At 35.2% G+C, this 25,778-nt stretch overlaps 1 protein-coding gene across 2 annotated transcripts in view; it reads right to left on the reverse strand.

Annotated features, from left to right (window-relative positions):
* Dach1 (dachshund family transcription factor 1) overlaps window positions 1-25,778 on the reverse strand; it is a 393,427-nt gene that overhangs the window by 165,886 nt on the left and 201,763 nt on the right. For both annotated transcript variants that reach the window (XM_051160903.1, XM_051160902.1), the window contains exon 3: window positions 16,679-16,840. In XM_051160903.1, the coding sequence (XP_051016860.1) occupies window positions 16,679-16,840 (162 nt within the window). The remainder of the gene's footprint in view (window positions 1-16,678; window positions 16,841-25,778) is intronic.

The raw sequence follows: 25,778 nt of genomic DNA on the forward strand, positions 1-25,778 counted from the left end.
TCTTATACCTGCGGTATTTCATTTCCTCATACACAGCTGTGTGAGAAAATGTTTGATTTTTATGAACCACATGCCAGACTTAGCAATATCTTTATAACGGACAGGGAGAAAAGCAAATTGTATTGCTTCATTTAGTTTTCCTATACCAACAATGTAAATTTTCAGATTTAATATTACATGTTTGTCTCACAGTCAAACTCGGTGATACAAGCAGCTGTTTTGTCAGAATTATGGACAACAGCACCAATGCCTCCATAACTTCACATGCAAAGTAAAACATTGCTGATGAAGGCTCCTTTCGTCTCCTTTTTATTATTATTCATAAAATTCCCCAGGTATGCATGGTGCTTTATAGAGCATATAAAAAGACAAGGTCCCTGCCACAAAGGGTTTATAGTGCAATCCAAAGAGCATACCGTGCAAAACAGCTTAGACATGAAGAACGTGTATTATCTGGTAGAAAATCATAAGCAAATGGATAAAACATAGATATTAAACAAGAATATGGTCACAAAAGATATTTTTCATTTTACAATTATAGAGTAATTTATTGAGCAAGAGCAAAAAAACAGAATGATAAATAATAAAGTTAATGTGGTGTTGAGTTATTTCATTTCTGCTTTCTCGGCAGGGTTGGAAATTATGCTCAGGAAAATCTAACAACTTTCTATGTGTTCCCCTGAAATGCTGTAGTCATATCCTACCACTTACAAAGTGATGTGAAATTGACTGAATGACTTAAACATATAATTTACCAATGTCATATTGTATTCTAGATCATTAGATTATACAAATTCAACCATTCCGAACACTGCAATTAACCTAATAGTAAAATATGACTAAAGTTTACAGCTTTCAAGGTTCCTAAAATAACACTGCCAAAATAACATGAGATTTTAAGTGTCTAATCTGATACATTTAGTATGCCTAAAATGGCATGTGTCTTCTCCTATTTAATAAACTGGAGACATCATTAATGTTAGAGTCCGAAAGGCAAATCCTTTCTGAGTGATACTACCATGAAAGTCACATAAAGTTACAATGGAAATAACTTCCTCAGAGCTTCAATTTACTCATCTGTAAAATGGAATTGACAACAATATCAACATTTTATGCTTCAGATTAAATGAAAACACTAAGTATATGTTGGCATGTGCTCACAAGAAAATGGGAATTAAAACATTGCACAATAAACTCCAGAGTGCTGACACTGAACAAAACATAGCTTGAAGTGGGGGAAAAATAGCTGATTTAGGAGAATAACAGAGGAATTACTAGAAAAAGGAACCTGTGGTGAGTAATGCATAAAATATCTTCTTTCTAACTGAGCAATAAATGAGATGTGGTAAATGCCACATATTGGCTATTCACCATTAATGCCATCAGGATTGGTCTTCTCCAAGTAGCCTAAGATCACAGGGGAATATCAATCATGAGGCAGAAAAACTCACTGATAAGGATAGGATTATACATTTTGAAGGATATTACAGATAGAATGGGTGGTGTGAAATGGGGGAAATCAAGGGTACCCTTAAAATTCTAACTTGAATTTAGCCTCAGTGATGGACTTTTAAGTAGATATCAGGAAATGAGCAAGAGTTAAGTCAAGAGTGGAGAACCAGAGTTTTTGCTGTAATTGTGTCTCCTAGTACCATCAGATGCCAAACCAGTAACGTCTCACCAACATGATGGCCTACATATGAGCCGCATGAGGATGGTACACTGAACATGCCAAACTAAAGGGAGAAAAGCTCACAAGGCCTCAACCCTACACAAAGAACTATAGACTCCTGAGGAAAGCTTGGAACGGGAGAGGTGGCTTTTCTCAAATACGAGACCACCAATTGTTTGTTTCTTGCCAAGTGGTCAGATCAATGCTAAAAGACAGCATTAATACAATAATTCCGTCAATGGCAACAAAAATCTTTCAAGCTAGAAGAAATCTTGACCTACTACTTATTAAATATCAAATAGTTAAATCTTCTGAAGATATAATTTAATCAAGACTCTATAACATAAATTATTAGGTAAATGTAAATATCTGTACATATAAATAAGAGAATTCATAATAATGATATTTGAAGATGGTTTTATTCATGGCAATCTTAAGGTATAAATATATTTATGACACAGGTACATACTTACTTTTTATGTCTACTTCCACAGAAGGAAATATTCTGTTTTAAGTATGAATAAATTACTACTTTCACTTAAAAGCTTCAACTTCGCTTCCAATTCGTAAGGATAAAAATAATTTAAACCATTTTGCACGTTATTTTATCTATCAATAGTAATTAACACAGCCTTAATCTGGGTGATGTTAATGACCACTGTTCTCTGGTAAATCCCAGTTAAACCAAGCTTATTAAGGGCTAATTAAAGAAGGTATTATGTGCACTGAATAAAGTGATGTCTACTTCTACAGTTGAAGTGTGTATATTGTGTGATAACAAGAAAAGTGACAAAACTTTTCATTTAAAGTTTTATTGGCTGATTATCGATCTCTTAAAATATGTGGAAGGTAAATGCTTGACTGCTTGTGCCTCTCTCTCTCTCTCTCTCTCTCTCTCTCTCTCTCTCTCTCTCTCTCTCTCTCTCTCCCCTACACTTTTCTCTCTTTTCCCCACTCCTTCCTTCTTTCATTAGTGTCTCTCAAGATTCCATTAGGGGACGGCATAAGCATTATAAAGCATCAATAAATGTTGGAACAACTTATGGATTAAAGCAAAGCAAATTGTTGTACACTTGTACAGGGGTGAGGTGAAGATATGGAAGTTAATATAACTGTATAGACTACTTGTGGCTATTATACAATAGAAAGGGCATGCAGATTTCAGATAGTTTGTATTGAAAATATGAATGGATAATGCCTTGGATACCAAATAGTGCAACAGTCATATTATAATACAAACTGAAAGGTAGGCATAGAAATAAAGATGTCATTTAGTTATCTTCTAATTAAAGTTTATTGTTCAAATTAAAAAAAAAAAAAAAAAACCAAAACAGACGAATCTATGGCAAATCTGTCTCAAAAGAAATTTGAATTGGATAATGATTTATTGTGACAAATTTGATATTATTGTCCACTTTTTTCAGTCTTTTCATTTATTTTTATTCATTATTTCAGTCATCTTTGTTTTTCAACCTTTGTGGCTTACATGGAATGAATCAGAATTGCTTATTATTGACTGAATGTGACACTGCCTGCACTGCATGAGTTTACAACACAGGAATTTCAAACCACAAATCATTCAGGATTCCTAGGGGAATATGTGGATGTTATATAATTCTGCTACTGTCTTCATCAAAGAACTAAAAACCTCACAAATACATGACTCAATCTGGATAGTCATACTTTTAAAATCACATTATTGTGCCTAATCATGCTTGAGACAAATCACACATAAGGAGTCAAAGACCAAGAAAAATAAAATGAAGTTTTTAACCACTCTGAGCTGTAGTTTCCAAGAAACGTATGACTACAAAATTAATATTATTAGAAGTAGAAATCTAACTAAGGCATGCTTATCTATTTGCTGTGTAAATTGATCTCTTATCACCCAAAGTAAGCAGATACAACATCAATCATGGGACCATACAGACAAAAGCAATCAATAAAAAAAAAAAGCCCAGGAATTGACAAAGAACTAGTCAATGAAATCATTTTTCCTTATACTTAGCTGGAGCCTTTTAAAAGAATTGCTCTGGCCAATGTCAGTTTTATTTTAGTCTGCATGCTTGTTAATAGAGTATGCATGTCATATCCACTTATTTTAGCTGTCCGGGGGAGTTTTTTACACCTTATAAAAAAATAGTTCTAGTATCAATATATTGAAAACATGTAATTTTTTGTAAGTCTCACTAAATAGTTTTGAAAGTCCTAGAAATGAGAATGAAAAATGTTACTTTAGGAAAACACAGTATATCATATGCTAATCAATAATTTTTCAACATTTTTTCATGTTTGACAAAGGTAGGTTACTTTGGTTTTGGTAGTAATCATTTTGATCATTTATGTCTTAAAATGCTGTGTGTGGAGAGAAGGCAGCATCAGGATATACTGAGCCAATTATGGGACACATCATTTTTAGATCATAGAAGAACCCAGAAGTGCTGGATTATGCCCTGGGTAAGCTTTTTGGGACACTGCCAAAACTGTTATAAACATTTCTGAGCTCACTTTTCCAGGGAACTCTTTTAAAAATCAATTAGAAGTGAAAGCCTTTCAATGTAAGTGTTAGAAGATGTCAAGCCTGGATTACTTTGTTTTTTCGTTGTGCACCAATGGCAATATTTCAAAACCCAAATACTAAATTGATCATATCCTATAATTAAACTTTCAAAGGGAATAGGATGTGCAAGTTTGCTGAAACTAATTCCACAGCAGAACTGTTTTTGTTTTGTTTTGTTTTGTTTTGTTTTGTTTTAAGAAATATGTTTGGTTAGGTTAAAAAAAAATAATAATAAAGGGAAGGGGAGAGAGCAGAAAGGTAAAGTTGCTCAGGTTTCGTTCTCACAGTATACTGGAGTAAACTTTGTGATTTAAAAAATAAAAATTTAAAACACCTGACATTGCACTTCAGGTCAGCTTGTTAAAGTAATAAATCCTTTATTTAAGATTCCTGAATCAGTTTATTTCAATAATATTCTACAGGCCATGGCATGAGATCAATTATCAATCTAAATTTACCAAAGAGTGATCTGTTCAAGAAGTGGATTTAACCAAGAACCCAGTACATTTTCCATAATCTGTCTTCTAAGTGTATGCCAATGTTGTCTTTGCATTTATTTTACACATGTGCAGATGCAAGACTAATTTACTTTTGTTTAAAGAGAGACATCAAACTTTGAAGACATATATCAAGTTTTATTCCTTACTAAAAGTAATCTCATATTTTGTTTTATGTGTATAAAATTGTATTTTTATAAGAGATCAGAATAAAATCTGTAAATACCAAAAACTGTGTTCCCTTACTCAACAAATGAACTGCAAATTGACTGTGGAGAGCAAAGGATTAAAATTCCTCATGGATGTGTAGCGAACACATTGATATTAATTGGTTTGTCCTTTCAAGTTGTGTTTATCTCTTCATTTCCATCACTGTTGCAAAGGTCACTCTGTTCCATTTATAAATCCACAATGACAGAGATTAGTAAAGGCAAAAAGCAACAGCTAACTGAATGCATCGTCATGCACTTGCACTGCTCACAATTTGTTTATCCACTTAATGAAGAATACCATCGAATGCTTTGTGGTAAGGTATTTTTTTTTTCAAAGCACCAAAATGGTTCTTGTCAAGATAGCTTAATCATCTACATTTAGTACAGACAGTATAGGAAATGTTTTGAAACAGGGACATTTCACTCTAGTTGAAATACTGCCAAATTTGTACCCCTTGAGGATTTTGTTTTCTCCAGAACAAAATAATTAAGAAGCTAAATTTCAGAAGAAAATCCATTACATAACACAATTTATACTTTAAAATGTTGTGAAGGAAATCCAGAAGCTTAAATATAGTGATTAAATGGTGTGTGTCTGTGTGTGTGTGTGCTGTATGTGTGTGTGTGCACATTAGCGTGCATGTGCGTGCATGTTCATATGTATAGCAATTTTGATGAGTAAGGTCATATTGTGATGAAAAGGAATTTAAATAATATGAAATAATACCAACATGTATAGATAGATATAAGAAATTCTACAACTAAATGCTGGTTTACACACATAGTTAACACTATTCTAGACCACAGTTTTTCTCTTGATGTAAAGGAGCATTGCACTGTGGCAGATGAAAGAAAGATCAAAAAGACAAAATATGTGTGGGTGTGATTTAACCCCGGTACCTCTAGGTACGAGCATTAGGTTGTCACAGAAAATTGCTTATCTATACACTAAGCACTTTAACCAGATTAGGACTTTTAATTTTTCTTAATATATAGATGTGGAACATTGCACTTATGTTAGCTAATAGATCATGTATTTATAGATAGATGTCTCTCAAAAATATAATTGAGATATGAAACCTAAAGTAAAAGATAAAAATAGAAAAACTCTAGCTAAATTATTTATTAGGAATTGTAACATAAGTTTAGAATTTAAAATATAGTGGAGTGGAATAGGTCCATTTCTACAACGTAGAAGAAACACATAGCTCTAATGCTGTAGACAGAAACTTAAGTCAAATATGAGTGAAATTAAAACAAAATTTAGTTTTAAAAATTGATTTTTTTCCCCTCAATCATGTCTCCTGAAATGTTGTGTAGTCATAGAATCCTGAGGCAACAGGAACAGCAATGATGTTTCCAAGGCCAGAGCTCTGAAACAAGTTGAATTACTCAAATGTCATAGTGTCTGGAAACGAATTACTAATCACCACATTATATTAAATGGCAACACATTTCCTTTTATTCACCCATCAAATTACAAATACTTAACTAAAATATGTAGTTTATTGTTTGGAACAAAATACATTCCATTTCTAAGTTAAATACATATGCTAAAGTAGATATCACAAAATCATCAAATATGTTATGAAAATCACAAAGAGATGTTTCTCTTTGAAAACCTAAGACGCAATATCTTTTATGAGATTGCTTTTATCCAAAGACCAAAGCTTGTTTTATCATACAGATTAAATTTAAAATGCATTACTTCATAAGAAATTTCTACCTAACAAAATGAAAAACTTCTCTGAGGAATCCTAAAATGTTGAACTTTAATCAAAATCAGATATATATTTTAAATCATGCTATTAAGACATACACAGGATTGATGAAAATTAATATATATATATATATTAACTTTAGTGTATACATGTCATCATGCATAAACATAAAATGTATGATATATGTGACAAAGGTATGTACTCGAGTACACTTGTCTGCTGTTCTTTGTCCCTATGCAGATATGGCTACCATCCTACAAATGACCCCAAGGAATAAAGTACACTTTTTGGCTCAACGATTTATCAACAGCTTGAAGTGGCAGGAATGGTGATTCAATCCTGCTTCTCCACATATCAGATGTAGGCCACATTCTTCAGTCTGTGGAACTAGAAAGGGAAAAAGTCCCCATCGCATTTGCCCTTTCATAGAGATGGAAATATTATTAGAAAGGACATAAACAGACTAATTAAATCACAGCAGTATGGCTGGGATGACAGCTGGTACAGCGTGTGACTGAGAAGATCCATATCTGCGAACAGGAGGTACTTCACTTCCAATCCATTCGCTATTAGGTGCTTTCAAGCTTGCTGTGCAGACATTAAATAATAACATATCATTTCCAAGACTAAAACGATGTAAAGAAATAAAAAAGGCTTTCTAACCAAGAAATCTTTTGTGCAGCGGCGGGCAAAAAAAAAAATCCTTTACCACTCAGTTCTGCTTTTGAGATAAAGATGTAATAATGCCATTACCTTTCATCAGCAGGATCCTTGAAAATCAACACTCTTTGCTTATCATGCTGTGAAATACAAATAGAGCTAAAGGCCTGGCCTGCAAGGCACTGCTGCAGCGATATTAACTACCAGATCTGCCCTTTGTGAAGGAAACCGTATCCGTTTCATTAGTGCAGACTCTAATTCAAAACTGTTGAAAATGAACTGCACATACTGTTTTAATAACAACACTCCTAATCATTATCAAACTGGTAATTCTCTCAGCACTGAAATATAAGGGTCTCTGTTTCCATTATGACCTGCTGTTAAAGAAAACCATATTTAAATCCTCCATTCTTTCTTATTTTTCAAACTATCCAGGTTTGAGAGAAGGGGAGGGGTGGGAGCATCAAGAGCATGTAAAACTATGTCTGCCACATTATTTCATTTTAGGTAAGCTGACAGTTTTAGACATTTATGTCAACTACTGTATTATTTACAAATCCTTTGGTTACACTACTTTGCATTAGGTTGGAAAATGCACAGTTCACTCAAGTGACTTTGTACAATTTTTGAGTGCTTGAACGCTTCAGAAAGAATCAGAGCAATGAAAAAATGTGAAATGCTAAGTCTGGTGGCAGGTGCAATGAGCAAAACTTGTGTGAGCAACTTTAAAAATGTCGAGCAAACCCTAGGGTCATCTCAAACAATACATTAACTAACACTAGGAGTTCATAACCTGTTTGAAAATAGGTGTCATTCAGCATTGTAATGTTTACATAGCATATAGTCGAGGGCTTATTTTAACTACACATTGGATATCATAAGTCAAAAGTAAAGAAAGGCAAGTAAGTAGTGGAACATGTTAATGAATCTAATAAAAGTTCTGATCATAAAAGTGTTGAACGTGACCTAGAATATTTTATACAAAGGTACTTTATCTGGATATTCTTTATATTTTAAGTTTGTTTTAATGTCACAAAATGAACAGATACTATGTTGGTCATATATGACTTTACTTGATAGAATTTTGCCTAATCTTATGAAATGTGATGACATCTACCATATAACTCATTCACTTCACCATATACTACAGTCATCGGTTTCACAAGTATACAGTTAATGTAGAGTGAAATATTATATTTAATTGATTTCTTTGCGCTTCAATTGTTAGGTTTCCTTTAGTACTCAGGCATTATTTACAAACACTATTGATAGTGAAACAAAAAATATTGCATATTCTATAATAATATTTTTGAACTGTCTAGACACATTGACAGTGTTTTCTAGATATGGGAAAACATTGGATAAACATAAGACTTTGCTTATATGCACCAAGGAATATATTTAGTAGGTCATATAAGAAATTAGTGCAAATTATTAATTATAGTATGATTTTTAACATACAAGAAGAGATATAGGAATATATCTTAAGTATTATTAAAGAAAATGTGTCCTAGTGCAGAAGCCAATTTCCTCTTCAGTCAACTAATATGAACACAGATACTTCCATTATTTAACAAAATAATAACAGCAAAGATTTAAAACAAGAATTAAGATAATGATGCTATCTCTCTTACTTTCCTGAGAGATCTAAGAAGCACACACAATGCCATATGCTTATTGGCTTGCAGTGCTTATGCAACATTTAACTAAGCTAATCTTAAACCATCTTTTTAGACAACCTTAAATTTTCCCGTGATAAAACGATATGATCTCTTATCCAGCCTCTGCCACACATTAAGAGAGGAGAGGCACAGCATCAAGGAAAGATTGAATATTGTCCACGCTGATCCATCATTATGTAATGATTACGTATCTTTAAATAGATACACAGCACTCTATTCACCAGTGTCTTTGTTGAGACCTGTAAGTTGGTCTTGGGTTCTCATTTTGAACTCATTCAAAGAATGCCTCTTTATATTTTATCTTCTATTGAGTCCTCAAAAGTCAAGAAGATTTAACAAACCAGAATGAACCTTTCTATTGAAAGAAAGGCCAGTGTTTAAAAAAAAAAAACTATCTAATTAGCTGCAATCATTATTGGCATTATCTCAGTAGAAGATAGGTCTTATGTATTCTCCCGTGTTATTTTGTGAATATATCGGGAGGCTCTTCCATGGTCATAACATATAAGATGTCTTCATGTTACAGCAAGTTTCTTTTGGGATTTCAACTTAAGTGAGTTGTTTATTATATTTGCCACATTGTCTCAGACATTTAGTACAGAACAATGCTAGAGATATGAAATATTTATCAAAGCATCAGAATTCATGAAAAAGAAACTTAGTCCCTTTCTTTGTTTCCAGTGATGGGGTGAAAGACTTTGTCTTCGATGTCAGGGTATGAAGACATCCTCTGCATAGGCAAGGATGTCAACCATATGGCCTATTCACAATCAATTGAATTACAAGGCATGGCAGCTACTCCACTTTTAAGAGATGCTTGTGTTGCTTTCTGTTAGTACACTAATGTGACATCCATGAAAGGTTTAAGGTTGGGCGTCCTTTCTTGACCATGTATAAGGACACAAGGAATAAAAGCATGCCTTAAAAGTTTTACACGTAAGCTGACCGTCCTTGGTTTTCAGTAGTCTGCATTCTGAATGTTGTAATTAGTTAAACCTTTGGGGGTAGTCTTGTCTCTACCCTTGTTGACTAGACCCTAACTAGTAATATTATTTAATCCTACCCATCAGGCAAGAAGAAGGCACTTCCGAATTATTATTAGAAAAGTTGTTGAAGTTTAAGACAGAAAATCCACATTTAATCTGTTAAACAACAGCACATGTCTTATGAACCAGTGATACTGTAATTGAACTGGAGACATTTTTAGAGCAAGCTTGCTTTGGCTTTTTCACCCTCCGATTTGGAATCTGCTCACAGTACTGCCAGCTTAACCAAAAAGGATTAACTCTCATATCCAACTGAGAACACAGATAATTCTCAGTAATTGGTAAAAAATGAAGATGAATGGGGCTGAGAGATAAGGAGCAATTAGCTCATCAGCAGTTACAGCTGTGCACTCAATCCGGATCCATCTCTTGAGTCTCGGCCCCTTTTAAAGAACCTAAGCAGACTAAGCACAGGACACCCCTCCCCAAAAAAATTGCCATACCTGCCCATCATTTCTCTCGTCTTCCACTCTGTTTCTTACTATACAAAGACACCTGTCATAGCATGGTATGTAAATTACTGCCTCTCTTAGGACCTATGTCTAAAGCCAATCTTCTTTTTAAACTTTTTTTTTTTATAACAGAAACCAAATGACTACTGTAGACACTCTTAAATTCCCTGTCAATCGTTTCATTACAGCAGCATCATCTGTTTGAAAATATAAGCAATTCCCTCATCTAATTATAGGAAGGATTTGAGGTTCATTAGCATTGCCAAGGCAGGATCCAATGTGCAACTGCAGAGCTCTGCGTGGCGGCCTGGCTCTCAGTTTCCTTTTATTTGCTGTCTCTGGCTCTCCAAGACTTTTTTCCTGAAAATACAAAACTCACTATTTTCTCTCAAAATAGGCATGCATGCTAGAAGAAAGAAAAGGGCTTTGGAGTAAATCATTCTGTATCTGCAAGATGCACCCAAGGTGACTTTTCTTGTTTCAATGTAAGGCAATGGTCAGCTAGACAGTTTGTCTCCCTCTGTGCTTGGCCTTTTCTTTTTTCACCAAATATGTTTTGTTGGTGGAGGACAGGAAAAGTAAACAGGGGAGAAAGGCTGAGGAACACAGTCTCAACCCAACTCAGGTGCTTACTTTTTTTTACTTGAAACTCGTGTATCCTTTTAACTATTTTGAGTTTGAGAAGAATTTTTAAAGAACCCTGTACTCCAGACAAATCACATTTGTCCAGCTTTGTCGTTTACTGAACTAGCACCGGCTTGCCTATATGCCACAGAGTTCAGAAAGACAAAGTACTGAAGTGGGATGACTTCACTTCCTTGAAATAATAACAGCAGTTAGGGGGTTATGGCTATAGTTTAAACAATGAGATTTTCTTGGGACATCTGTTTTGAGATCACATTTTGAATAGATATGAACTCATTTCCTACGAAGCCAGAACTCTACTATTGTTGATAGCTGTTTACCAGTTCCATGAGTCAGATATTAGCCACTGGCAAAGGTCCCTCTCAAATCCTCTGAGTATTTTCTAAACTGTGTACATAGTGTTTTCCATAAATAAAACGTTGAGAGAAGAATGTTTTATTTTCTCAAATCTTAGTAAATAAAGCCTCACAAAACTTTTTCCTTTAGAATAATATTTAATGCATGTATGTTTCAAAAGTGTGTTTCTGGCTCTCTTTACCAAAGGGAGGAGTAGACACTAGGTTTAGCATGTATTTATTTAGATAACAGAGATGCTCTGAGAGATGCTTTTTATGTCAATATTTAGATAGCATTTCAAAACTAGAAGTAAAATTAAGGATCCTTTATTTAGACTAAACAAATTGTGATTAATTTAGTATCCTCAAAGACGAGCATAATGCCAAAAGAAAAGATAAACAGACTTTTTAAAAAAAAAAAAAAAAAACAGTTACGGATGCTGTCAAATTGACCTTGAGTTCACTGGTTTTAAATTTTGTCTTACCAATATTCCAGTTCCAATTTGTAAGCAGAATTTTTAAGCTGGTTATGCAGATCAGTTGTTAAAGGAGAAAAAATAGTCATTTATCTGGTCTACAGTCTGTGGAGAGCATTGCCACTAAAAAGAATCCAGGACATTTTTCCTTCTTATCTAGAACGTAGCTCATATCAGGCAACCTGTCACTGATAGTACTTGATATAAACAAGAGATTGCCTAGACATCTCAGTAATCAATATCAGGATGGCTACAGTATGGAAACCCAAACCAGTGCATATCATTTGTCTCAGTATCTATTTCTATGGCCAAATGAAGCATTAATTCAAATCATAAATCTATGGTGATTTAAATCTGGGAATGAGCACCTGCCTGCTTTAATGATTTATTTTGTACATTTCAGTAAGCAGGAGATTTGTCCATATGAACTGACAGGTCACCTTCAGATGCCAGGAGCAGACTGTTTATCACCATGCAGACTAGCATCTCATCTTAGCAAGTAAATATTAAACTAAAAGAATCCAATTGATTGTAGATGGAGGAGACTGGCGATGTGGCCATATATTTCACTCAGCAAGCTGATGCCTCACTAAGACCTCTCCTTAGTTCCTCACCAATTCCTACTGTCATGACACTCTAGGAAAGATGTGGCCTCAAGGTTATCATTTAAAATTGGTCATGCAAAATAATTATTTGTCAACATCAAAATTTTCCAAAACACACACTCTCTCTCTCTCTCTCTCTCTCTCTTTTTTTTTACTGGTTAATTTTTAGGACCCAGCCAAATACAGCCAAATCAAAGAGAAACAAAATCTTTTTTTTTCCTGGGCCACTGGGATATATTTACCAATAACAAACTGAAAACATGCCGCCATAAAGGAAAGCCTAAAATGTATGCTTTAAATTGTGAGGCGAGTGAACAAAAGCCATAGGGAGGCGACATAATGAGTTGATGCTAGACATGTCACTGGGTACGTTCGTGGCTAAGTAGTAGCAATACATCAAGTCTAAGTTTCACCCCTGTGAAGGATGTCACTGCTGCAACATGTTTGCTGGTAGGCAGAATGAAAAAAAAAAGAACCAGTGAATTCGAATTCTGAAGCATGGGCTTGAGGGTCTCGGGATTCTTTCTAGAATCAAAATTCTTCAGTTTTTCGTCTTTGCCACTTCGCAGTGACCGATACTCGCAGAGCAAAGCGCATGTCCATTACTGCTGTAGGATACTCCTTCCCATTAGAGTGTGTGTATGTGGCCCTTGTGTACTGGGTTTGTATTCGATCAGTTTTGTGTTTTTACAATGAATGAGGTGAGCTCAGACATTTAGTAAAGTGCACCGTGAATGCATCTAAGTTTTCTGACACTCTCTGGCTTCAGAAGCACCACCTCCTCAAGACAAAGGAAGGCGAAAGGGAAGCTGCCGTAATGACGGGAAGAAAGTACTTTTTGTGAAGGACTTTTTAAGAGAACTGCAACAGTAAAAGTAATTCCAAACTTCAAATAAACAACGTGAGAAACAGACACAATGAATAATATACAAAATGCTGGGTACACACATTGTAATTATCACACAGTGGCATTTTCCAGTGGGCTTGAGCTATTAAGCTCTGAAGGTCTGCACAACGTTTCAAAGTCATAATCAAATTGTTATTGAGGGTTTCAAAGAAGCAGGAATTGTCTTCGTAGAAGCCTGAAGCCACAAAAACTGCTCAGGTCAGCAACTGCTTTGATCTCGGCAGACTTCACTCTGACCTTCTGCAGGTTTTTTCACCCTTCACTCCTACCTTCTTCCTAGCTAAAACTAACTGCCTATGCTTTCTAAATAAATATACAAGAGTAGTGTTTTTCATGAGGGACAATAGGAATTTCAAGTTCTTATACAACAGCCAAATGTTGAGAATAGAAGAAAAATGAGAACAGAAGTCCTCCCTAACTCAGCTAAAGAGGCCACAATATAAACGATATGTGTCCTTCACCTATAAATATTTCTTTTTTAATATATTTTATTAATTTATTCATATTACATCTCAATTGTTATCCCATCTCTTGTATCTTCCCATTCCTCCCTCCCTCCCATTTTCCCCTTACTCCTCTCCCCTATGACTGTGACTGAGGGGGACCTCCTCCTCCTGTATATGCTCATAGGGTATCAAGTCTCTTCTTGGTAGCCTGCTATCCTTCCTCTGAGTGCCACCGTGCCTCCCCATCCACGGGACGTGGTCGAAGGAAGCACAAGTAAGCCCTCCTCTTGGTCCAAAAAAATGTAAGATAACTCATGCTAGTCTTTTAATACTTGAGCTACCAACTAATAGGGGAAAAGTTACTTCCCAATCATAATAAAATGAGATATTTAAGTTATTTATAGTTTAAGACATGATAATAGCGAAAGCACCTAAATAATTAAAGGGAGTTGTAATTTGGTCAGTAGGTAAATTGTTATTATACTAAAACTATGAAATACAGGTTAATGCTTAATTGTGAGTCATTTGCTTTTTAAGTTCTGCGTATTGGTTTCTGAAAATCTAACTGCTGCTCAGCTCCTAGGAGTATTAAGTGATTGTTTCTTTAGACTATACCCCTTTAAAAGTGTCATATTGTCCCAATGATTCCTCTCTTCAAACATCTACTACCAGGCATGAACTGCATTGAAAGTCTACTCTGAAAATTTGAAAATAATCAAGTGGAAAAACCATTTGGAATAATTACTATAATTGATGAGTAGACTTTTTTATGTAAGAAGACATGAATACAGTTCCGACACTAAACAAATGATGCAGACAAAAGTTTCCAGCGTTTGGGAAATTTCAATGGTCAGAATGTTGGAGTTCAACATTCTGGACTAGTCTTGCCCTGGAATTACCACCTTTTGTGAGCTTGGTATCTCCGTCCCAGGTAAGCACTATCACTTACTTTATAACTGTTGAAAGTGGCTCGATTTCAGAAGCCAAAGCAAAAAGGGTTTCACTTTAAGCCCTTCTACACTTACCAGTTCTAAAAAAGAGAGAGAATTGTGAGTCTTTCATTTTGCATCAATATTGAGGAGACTTAAAGTCTAGTAATGTATGAATATGAACTAAACAATTCTCTGCTTTCTCAGCTTTCTTTCTAGTATCTCAAGTAGTGCAAGTGCCAGTAGATTCCTGAGATGGCTTGTGGTATCTTCTCTTCGGGTGGTCCTCCATGTTTTCTCTGCTCCGGGAATGGCCACCACCAGCTAGCTACTCTCAGGTTAAGGTGTGGTAGTTTCAGTTGCCCTTGGGAGGTTCTGCTGAGAAATTCTGTTCTTCTCATTTGCATGTCAGAAGTGTCTCTTTACCTTCATGGAGAAATATGTTTTTGTATATACGTTTCAAATCACTTACTGCCCAGGATGTGTTCATGAAGAACTGCAATGAATGATTAATTATTGAAATTCATAATATATCATCAAGTGTCCATAACTACAGCTTAAAGGGTGGAAAGCAGAGAACTATTGATTAACTTAAGAAAGTATATTAAAATGCTCAGGGAAAGAGCAATGTATTGGATTGTGGTAAACTTCTGTATTCTGTTAAGCCTTGTTGGACAGGGTAACATACATGTCTTTTGCAGAATGTAATTTTCTCTTGCAAAATTATATTTTGAGCACTAATTATGTACTTTAAAAATACTACAGTATAGTAACAGAATAAATATTTTGCCACATTAACACCGGGATAACAAATATTCCATTGGTAAAAATAAAATAACCCACATTCAAAGCTGCATTTCACAAGCCAAGTGATACATCTGGGAGGGTAAAAATGTTTCACTTGGTTTGATTGAAAGGTAACAGAAGAAAAGCCAGCTGATCATGAGAACTCCATAATACTCTTTTCAAATGGGAGATACCATGGTAATGGTTGTGGATAGAAAGAATTACAAAAAAATAATCCACATTGCTGGCAACAAAATAAAGTTTCAGTTTGTGGTCATCCCAGCCACAGTTTAGCTTTGTGTACTCTTAGTTGCGTGTGGTAAACAGTCTTCTGAACTGAGATTTTAAGCCATTGTTTATATATTTGGCCTAACTTTGCATTGCCTGAGATCAGTTATGTTATATACCGGAAAAGTAAGGGCTCTAAGTAGCTCTTAGAACAGTATGTTTTGAAATTGTTATATTTTATTATTAGTTATTGTTTCCAATATATGAAATGCCTATATATAAAATAAGTTATATTACATGTATGAATATAACAATGCATATATGATATTATGCATCATCCACAGATCCAGGTATCCACAATGGCCCTGAGAGGCACCCCATATGAATGATGAAAGGTAATACGTAAAACTCTGCTGTTCATAGTATTGAATGTCTTACTTGATAGTAAACCTACTAAATGCTTTTTAAAAGGATATGTAGGGTTGGATATACACACATACACATATTATTTCTGTCAGATTATCTACACTCACCATTTTATAATTTTGATTTTTAAAACCATTTGCATTAGGAAATATATAAATTCATTACTTGTAAGGTGTATTGTACTTGTAATATTTGTCCTGTGTTAAAAATTATAACATTGACGTCTTCTTGGTATATGTAATAGAGAGACAAAATGAAGACTTAAAGTATACTCTTCTCTTGATCTTAAAGTACTCACTCCATGAATGTGGAGCCAGGAATTTTTTTTTTCTGGAGTAGGAAATAATTCTAAGGAAACTGAATGTGAAGAGTGTTCGGGAACATCAGACTTACCAACACTTGAATTCATATCCCCGTTTTCAGAATCTGCTCCATGTTGGTTGTTACTGGCATGATAGTTGCTCATAGCTTCTAATTTTATTTTCTTCACCTTCATTGCTTCAGCAATAGCTGCATTGGTAGCAGCTGCAGCAGCTGCAGCAGCTGCAGTCAGCCCTTCAAAATAAATTAAAAACAAAGTAATGCAAATTCAGCCTTTTAAAAAAATAATATTCCGTGTCTTTTCTTAAAACACATGCAAACATATTTAGATTATCAGATTCCTTCATGTAATACTGATAATATATTTCTGTTCAAAAACCTACCAATGCAGCATTGGCACATTTGTGTAAATAAATGCTTGTCAAACTCTCAAAGATGTTAGCAGAGATGTAATTCACACATTACATAGGAGCGAAAATGTGGACATACAGTCTGAACGCCCCATTCCATGCTGAGTACCCTCTAACGTGCCCAGAAGGAAGCGGAACTGTAGGTGAATTACAAAGTCTCCTTACAGCAGCACACCACCCTCACTCTGTTCTACATAGATCACCATTTTTCACACAACCTGCAGCACCCTTCCTCTTCTTCTATCTGTGACTCCCTTCCACAACTGCCCATCCTCTAGTGAAAATCTATTCATATTTTAGAGGACTGATGTGCATTGTTCCTGGGAGATGATGATGATGCCTGCTTGCTTCTGTCTATAAGGACCATGTTTACATTCCTTTATTGGTGCACAGTATATATTGCACTATGCGCTTTTGCCTGTGCATCTGGTTTCCTTCTGAGGTGATGAGCTATTCACTGGCTAGGGCCACATGCTGTATAGCTAAATAACTGCAGCACTCTATTTTCTTCTTTTATGTAGAATTTATCTTTTTTAATTTTTTATTAATTTATTCATATTACATCTCAATGGTTATCCCCTCCCTTGTATCCTCCCATTCCTCCCTCCCTCCCATTTTCCCCTTACTCCCCTCCCCTATGACTGTAACTGAGGGGGACTTCCTCCCCCTGTATATGCTCATAGGGTATGAAGTCTCTTCTTGGTAGCCTGCGATCCTTCCTCTGAGTGCCACCAGGTCTCCCCATTCAGGGGACTTGGTCAAATATGAGGCACCAGAGTACGTGTGAAAGTCAGCACTCTATTTTTAAGAAAAATAAATTACAAAATTAGTTCAGTAAATGATTTGCTTTTACTAATTAATATAAGTACTGATCTCAGTGACCCAAGAGTGTTGTGATCACAATTACCCTTGTTTTACAGATTATGTATTACAATGCAAGGTCTATACTGCTATATTTAGGCTCAGGATTATCGCTCTCCCTTCTTTGTCTTATACACTCTGGTTGTTTATGGAATAGGAGATAATAATAGATATGACACAAGAAGTAGAATTTGGGGCCAACTCTTGGAAGATCAGAATGCAAAAACCACTTACCTGAGGTACAATTATAGAAATAGCAAAAAGACAATTTTTGAGCAGAAGATTTATTATTTTCTCAATGTGTCAACTTTTTCCAGGTTAACTCATTGTAGCCTGGCACCCCTACCACACCACCACCTGAAACATGAATGATATCTGCTAATTCTAGAAACTTTACAGTCCATGGAAGGAAAGTGTTTGATTCCCTGCATCCATGTTCTTTTCACACAGCTGGTTTTGAAGTTCGAATGACTGTGCTCCAGCCTTCTGAATTTATCTGTGTGATTTATTTCCACTCCCAGCCAGTACAGAGGAGAAAAGCATCTCTTTTTCATTTCCTCCCCGCTAATCATTACTCCGAGCTACCACAGCAAAGAGTGGCTGCTCAGAGAGTTATATGGGACTCTTTCCTGGTGGAAATCTTAGCTACATAGTCTAGTCAGTGCGTACGAGACTCCACCTTCTCTTCAGATCAGTGTGAAGAGGCCTTGACCACTTCCCCCTAATGCAGTAAGATCTGCAGGTCAGATCTTCACTTGAAAAACTCATAACCGCTCCTTAAAAGGCGCGGATCTGAATTCAAAGACTCCATCTGTGTTTTTCACAAGCATTTGCTGCCTTTTAAGTCCCAACTTGAACAGATTCTCTCATCTTCCTATGATTGAATTTTCTCCTCAATTACTCATTTCCTTCAAAGATGTTTCAGAACATTTTCTTTCCTGTTCTCTTTAAATCCTCCCTGTGTTTCCCAGAAAAATCTTTTCCCTTGATTTTTGCCTTTTGACAAATGTGAACATCTCATTTGTCCCTTTCCTCTATTTCCTGGTGTTTACTTGTCTGCAATATATGTCTCTTATCAGCTCTATGGCTTGGCTTTAGCCTCAGGAAAATCTAGTAATTGCATTCAAAATATAAAGACTGAAGATACAATTACAAAATAGCCAAAAACTCCAAATAACACATACATAACTTCTCAGAAACTGTTCCTGGGAAAACCAATGGATCTTTTTGAGAACAGTTTCTTCTTCTGTAAAACCAAACTGAGCCTAAACAGGAAATATAATAGTCAGGAGAGAAAATGATATAAAGAATATCACATCACATTCAGTACAGACCATACCAGTTGTACATCTTCGTTCCTCAATAAGAAAGGTCTAAGTGTTAACTTTCAGTAGGCAACATAGGTTACCTACTCCCTTATTCTAGATCACTCATATTTACCTTATCCATGATTTGCCATAACTGTTTCCAGTCTTGTTATTATATTACATTGTTATAAATTTGGTTGATATTTTTTCCAAGTTTTCCAATTCTAATAGAACTCCAAAAGGTGTGTGTATCACAATTAACTTCACACTCTATGTCTTATTCCCTAAAGTCCTACAATGCATTCTTTTAAATAGTCTTTTTCCAGGAAAAGCACACCAGTGGATTATCTAACAGCATGCATACAAGAAACATTATACCGACTGAGCAGGTAGAATTTAGGAATATATATATATATATATATATATATATATATATATATATATATATATATATATATACTTATAAATACACATATATGCACATAATAACAATTTTTGAAAAAGAGGCTATGGATTCTAAAAAGAAAAAATTATACAATGTAGTTATAGTCATATTCATTCCTCTCTGCCATATCTTTACAGATCCAGCCCCTAGTCCCTTGTCCATCCAGCCTTGTGACCTGTTCTTCTGTTTTATAAGCCACAGAGTTCAATTTGTGCTAGAGGAGAAAACTAAAAGTGCAGTAAATACATATATGTGAACTTGAGCATGACATGTGCACATGACTTGCTCACCATGCATTATTAATTAACAACCTTTGCTTTCCCCACCTGTAATCTTTTTCTCACATAGTAGTCAGCATGGTCATAGAAAATGAATGCATGATCATATCACTCAATGTCTACTGTTAGAATCAAAATGAATACTTTACATGGTCATTAAGGTTATTGGAGCTCATGTCCCTGACAATCCATGTGATAACATCCCCTAGAACAGATTAATTTCAGCTACCCAATGGACTATATCACTTTCCTTCACTCAAATCTATAACAAGTTGGACTGACTTAGTGGGGAACCCTCATCCCATTTGGACATGAATCTGCCTTCCAAGTATGTTGGAGCTTTCAAATCAAGCATATAACTACATTATATACAACTGAAGTTCTGAATCAGGGACTCTGTGTTCTGCACAGAGTCTGAAGTTCTGCACTTGAATATTACAATTTTAAAACTGCATAAGCCATCTTGCAATCCTTGTGTGTAACCTGAGAAAAGCAATACAAAGCTTTGATATCTTTTTTTTTTTTTTTATGAGAGAAAATGATTGGCTTAAGGGATGGAGGTATTATGGCTACATCCTTAGGTCATACTATCAAGAAAATCTGCATAGATTCTTGGCACACTTACAACAAATGTTACCACGTTGGTTACTGTAACCTGTCACTGAATTCTAAAGTCATTTTGTTTTTATTTTTTACATGTACATTTATATCATTACACATATATAAATTAAACTACCTATAGCAAGAACAACCATGAAACAATCAGGAATCATATGAATGTTACATTCTTGGTGGTTTGGCTATTTGTATTTGACAGCTTTGAAGAAAACACCTTTCCTATCTTGGTGCATCTAAAATTCTGAATGCATATCAATATCTATCATATATCATCATTATCAACTTAAAATAGCTATCTAGATATAAAACATGTTTTTTCATATTTTTTATTTTTTAATATACATTTATATTATTACATATATATACAATAAACTACCTATAGCAAGAAGAACCATGACCAATCAGGAATTATATTAATGTTACATTCTTAGTGTTTTGGTTATTTGTATTTTACAGCCTTAAAGAAAAAATCTTTCCTACCTTGGTGCGTCTAAAATTCTGAATGTAAATCAATTTCCATCACATCTTGTCATTATCAACTTAAAACATCTATCTAGACTTAAAACCATCTTAACCCCTAAACAAGTAAGCTTCATTGTAAAACTAAGCTACCTGGTCTTCAACTCAATCAGAGACTTGAGAAGAAATAAACTTGATTACCTGAGTATGCCGGGATTTCAGGTTAGTAGCTTTCCAAATAAGAAGATGACAGAGACAATTTGCTACCTGAAGAGTCACCCAAAACTTTCTGTAACATTGGAGCATCTTCTCCAGTCTTCTGGCCCAATATATCTGATAGACATATTTGTGAGGCAGGAGCTATTGAGGACTTGCTTATGCTGTCTTAGCAGAGTTTGATCGCCGACTATGCCGGCATCCAGCTTGCCCTTTTTTAGGCAGAATTCTTCCCAGTGGCATTTTTTTTTTTCGCCACATTTGAAGCTATCTCCATGAAGAAGTTTCTAAAAACATCTTATCCCTAAACAACTAAGCTTAATTACAAAAATAAACTCTCTGGTCCTGAATAGATGCACGCAGAGTCAACAGCCAAACTAAAGTAATTCTTAAACTAGATCAGCTAGACAACCACAAGAAAACTATAACAGTCAAACTAAATGGAGAGAAACTTAAATCAATTCCACTGAAATATGGGACAAGACAAGGCTGCCCACTCTCTCCGTATCTCTTCAATGTCGTACTTGAAGTCGTAGCTAGAGCAAAAAGACAACTAAAGGAGATCAACGGAGTACAAATTGGAAAGGAAGAGGTCACAGATGATATGAAAATATTCATAAATGACCCCCACAAATTCTACCAAGGAACTCCTACAGCTGATAAGCACCTTCAGCAAAGTGACTGGATACAAAATTCACATGAAAAAGTCACTAGCCTTCCTTTATACAAAAGACAAACAGGTTGAGAAAGAAATTAGGGGAACAACACTCTTCACAAAGGCCACCAAGAAAACATAAAGTACCTGGGTATAACTCTAAACAAGCAAGTAAAAAACGTGTATGAAAAAATAACTTCAAGTCTCTTAAAAAAAAAAAAATACAAGAAGATACCAGAAGATGGAAAGATCGCCCATGTTCATGGGTTGGTAAAATTAACATAGTAAAAATGACCATATTACCAAAAGTAATCTACATAGTCAAGGAATTCCCTTCAAAATGTCAACATAATTATTTACAGAGCTTGAAAGAACCATTCTCAACTTCATATGGAAAAACAAAACAAAAAAACATCATATAGCTAAGCAAATGCTATACAGTAAAAGATCTTCTGGAGGTATCTCCATCCCTGATCTCAAGCTGTACTATAGAGCAACAGTAATAAAAATGGTTTGGTACTGGCATAGAAATAGGTTGGTTGATCAACGGAATTAAATTGAGAACCAGAAATAAACCCACATACCTATGGACACTTGATTTTTGACAAAGAAGCCAAAACCATACAATGGAAAAAAGATAATATCTTCAACAAATGGTGCTGGTCTCACTGGATGTTTCATGTAGAAAACTTCAAATAGACCCCTTATTTATTATCTTGCACAAAACTAAAGTTCAAGTGGATTAAAGATCTCAACATAAAATCAGACACACTAAATCTATTAAGAAAAAAGTGGGGAAAAACCTTGAGCTCATTGGCATAAGAGACAACTTTCTGAACAGAATGCAAATAGCTCAGGTTCTATAATTGACATTTAATAAATAGGACCTCATGAAACTGAAAAGTTTCTGTAAGGCAAAGGACACTGCCAACCAACAGAACAAAATGATAGCTTATAGACTGGAAAAGATCTTCACCAATCTCACATCTGACCAAGGGCTAATATCCAAAATATATATTTTTAAAAACCTCAAAAAAAAAATACCACCAACAAACCAAATAATCCAATTAAAAAATGAGGTACAGAGCTAAATATGGAACTCTCAACAAAAGAATATCAAATGGCTGAGAAAAATTTAAAGAACTGCTCAATGTCCCTAGTCATCATGGAAATGCAAATCAAAATGACTCTGAGATTACATCTTACACCTATTGGAATGGTCAAGATCAATAACTCAAGTGACAGCATATGCTGGAGAAAGAGGTATAGAAAGGGGAGCACTCCTCCATTGCTGGTGCGAGTGCAAACTTGTACAATCACTTTGGAAATCAATCTAGCACTTTCTCTGAAAATGGGGAATAGTTCTACTTCAAGACCCTCTCCTGTGCATATACCAGAAAGATGCTTCACCATACACCAAGGACATCTACTCAACTACTTTTTAGCAGCTTTATTCATAATAACCAGAATCTGGAAACTACCTCGATGTCCCTTAACTGAAGAATAGATAAAGAAACTTTGATACATTTCCACAATGAAATACTGCTCAGCTATTAAAAACAAGGAAATCTTGAATTTTTGCAAGCACCTGGAAGGAATTAGAAATTCATCATGAGTGAGGAAATCCAGACCCAGTAAATACACATGGTATATACTCAAATTATAATCAGATATTAGCCAAATACTAAGAATACCCACACTACAATACACAGACCTAAAGAAGCTAAATAACAAGGATAGTCCTAGGGAGATGCTTATTTCTCACTCTTAAGGGCAAATAGAATAGACATGGGAAGCAGCTGAGGAGATAGAACAGGAAGGGTGCCTATCATAGATGTCCTCTGAAAGCCTCCACCCACAGGGGGTTGAAGCAGATGCAGAGACGCACAGCAAAACTTCCAGGAGGAGCACAGGGAGCCTTATGCAAGAGTTGGTAGACGTAAGCACCTGGAGGGAACAGGAGCTCCACAAGAAGATGAATGGAGCCAACAAATCCAGGCGGAGGAGGTGGGTGCTTCAGTGACTAATAAAACAACTAAGGACCAGGCATGGTTTGGACCTAGACCCTCTGCTCAGATGTGGGATATATACGGCACAGTCTCCCTGTAGGTCTCATTATATGGGGAGTAGGGACTACTTTTGACATGGACTCTGGTGCCCATTTGTGGATCACTTCCCCATGGTAGTGGAACCTTCCCAGGCCACAGAGAAAGAGGATACAGATAGCCCTGGGGTCAGATGTCAGGGGAGAAGGGCTCCCCCTTTCTGAGGACTCCTGGAGGGGGAGAGGGATAAGGAAGGGTGGACCAGGAGGAGGGGGGTACAATAGGGATATAAAGTGAACAAACCTTTAAAACTAAAATTTTTAAAAATATGTTTATATATTAATATATAAACACACACAACAGTGATTCTGATCATGTTAATAAAAGTACACGAACACTCTATATTTGTATTATATTATATGTGAATACACAAGGGATCGTAAATCTCATGTAAAACATGGCACTCCATAGGTACTTTGTGCCTAAAATTTGAGAAGATCACGAGCCATTTGGCAGCCTGTTGTGTTCATTATATTCCCTTTACCTTGCACTGACCTTCTTCTTTCAAATCTCCAAGGTAATTCTCAAATCCCCTGAACCTCATTGTCTCTAGTGAAAGCATAGTTTTAATCTCTTTGTAGCCTCAGATAGAGGTTGCGTTGTATATGTTGTTCACTAATTAACTTCCTTTTAAAAGAAAAGAGGAGGAAATAAATGATTTATACAACACCAAGAATTCACGTTGCAACATCTTTTACAAGGTAAAAAATTATTCTCTGGTGGAAATGCCAGTAATCCTTAATATCCATCTTTCTCCTTAACCCCCTCTATAGAGGTATTTACACAGGCCCCACTTCTGTTCTGCCTCAGACTCATGAAAACTTTTCCTTCCTCAGCATCCATGCTTTACCCCAAAGAGTTTTAATTTTCACGTTACCACTGTGTTTAACTCTTCCCAAACAAACCAACTAATTTTCTTTTGCAGATCTAGCCAATGCAGTATCTTGCAAAAAAAATTGTGGGGGACTCACAAGATTTCTTTAATATACTATAAGAAATATTTTAAATTCTATAAAAATATTTGCTGAAAATTTAATGATTAAATTTATACAATGTATCTGTTTTATAACAAATTATGATTAACCATGTGGAATGTCATTTAAATGAACTTTCAAAAATGAATGTTTAAAAATCAGCAGGGAAATATAAACTCAAATTACCTATGTATAAAACGAGACATAACAGCCGAGCCAAGTAGTTGAAATGCAAAATGATTGCATCAAAAATAATATAGGTAGGCAACTTAAGATGGACAAATGAATGAATGATTTTTTACAGTAAAATATAATTAGCCTTAGATTTCATCCACTCAAGATGCTAAACCACTGTCAAAGGTTTTAGAATGTAGCTGTTTGGCTATCTTGGCACATCTTTTGACTCAGCCCTCCACCTGGATCAAATTTATCATATAATCATTGAATCTGAAGTCTGTGTGCTGTAGTGATAGGAAGTCCTTGCTATTTCAGATACAACTACATGGGTCTAACTTTTGGAATGGACACATACATTGTTTGCATTTAAAAATATCCTCTTTGCAAAGAGGGCAATTATTTTCTGCTTTCAACTTTCATTAGATAGCCTTTAAATTTTTTTTCAAATGCCATTAAATAACCCTGATCACTCTTTTTCAAATGAGTAAGTATCTCATTATATTTATTTCAAATAAGTTAGTGCCCTTAGTTATAAGTAGAAGATTACAACTGTAGATTATAAATATCAATAAAGAAGACATATTGCTGTCAAACCCTTTCTCTGATCTGTTTGTTTGCTCATTAACTTGAAAAGTCCAATCTTTGATCTTTGGTTTCAAAGACATCA

The sequence above is a fragment of the Acomys russatus genome, chromosome 18 (genome assembly GCF_903995435.1).
Source record: "Acomys russatus chromosome 18, mAcoRus1.1, whole genome shotgun sequence".
NCBI lineage: Eukaryota > Metazoa > Chordata > Mammalia > Rodentia > Muridae > Acomys > Acomys russatus.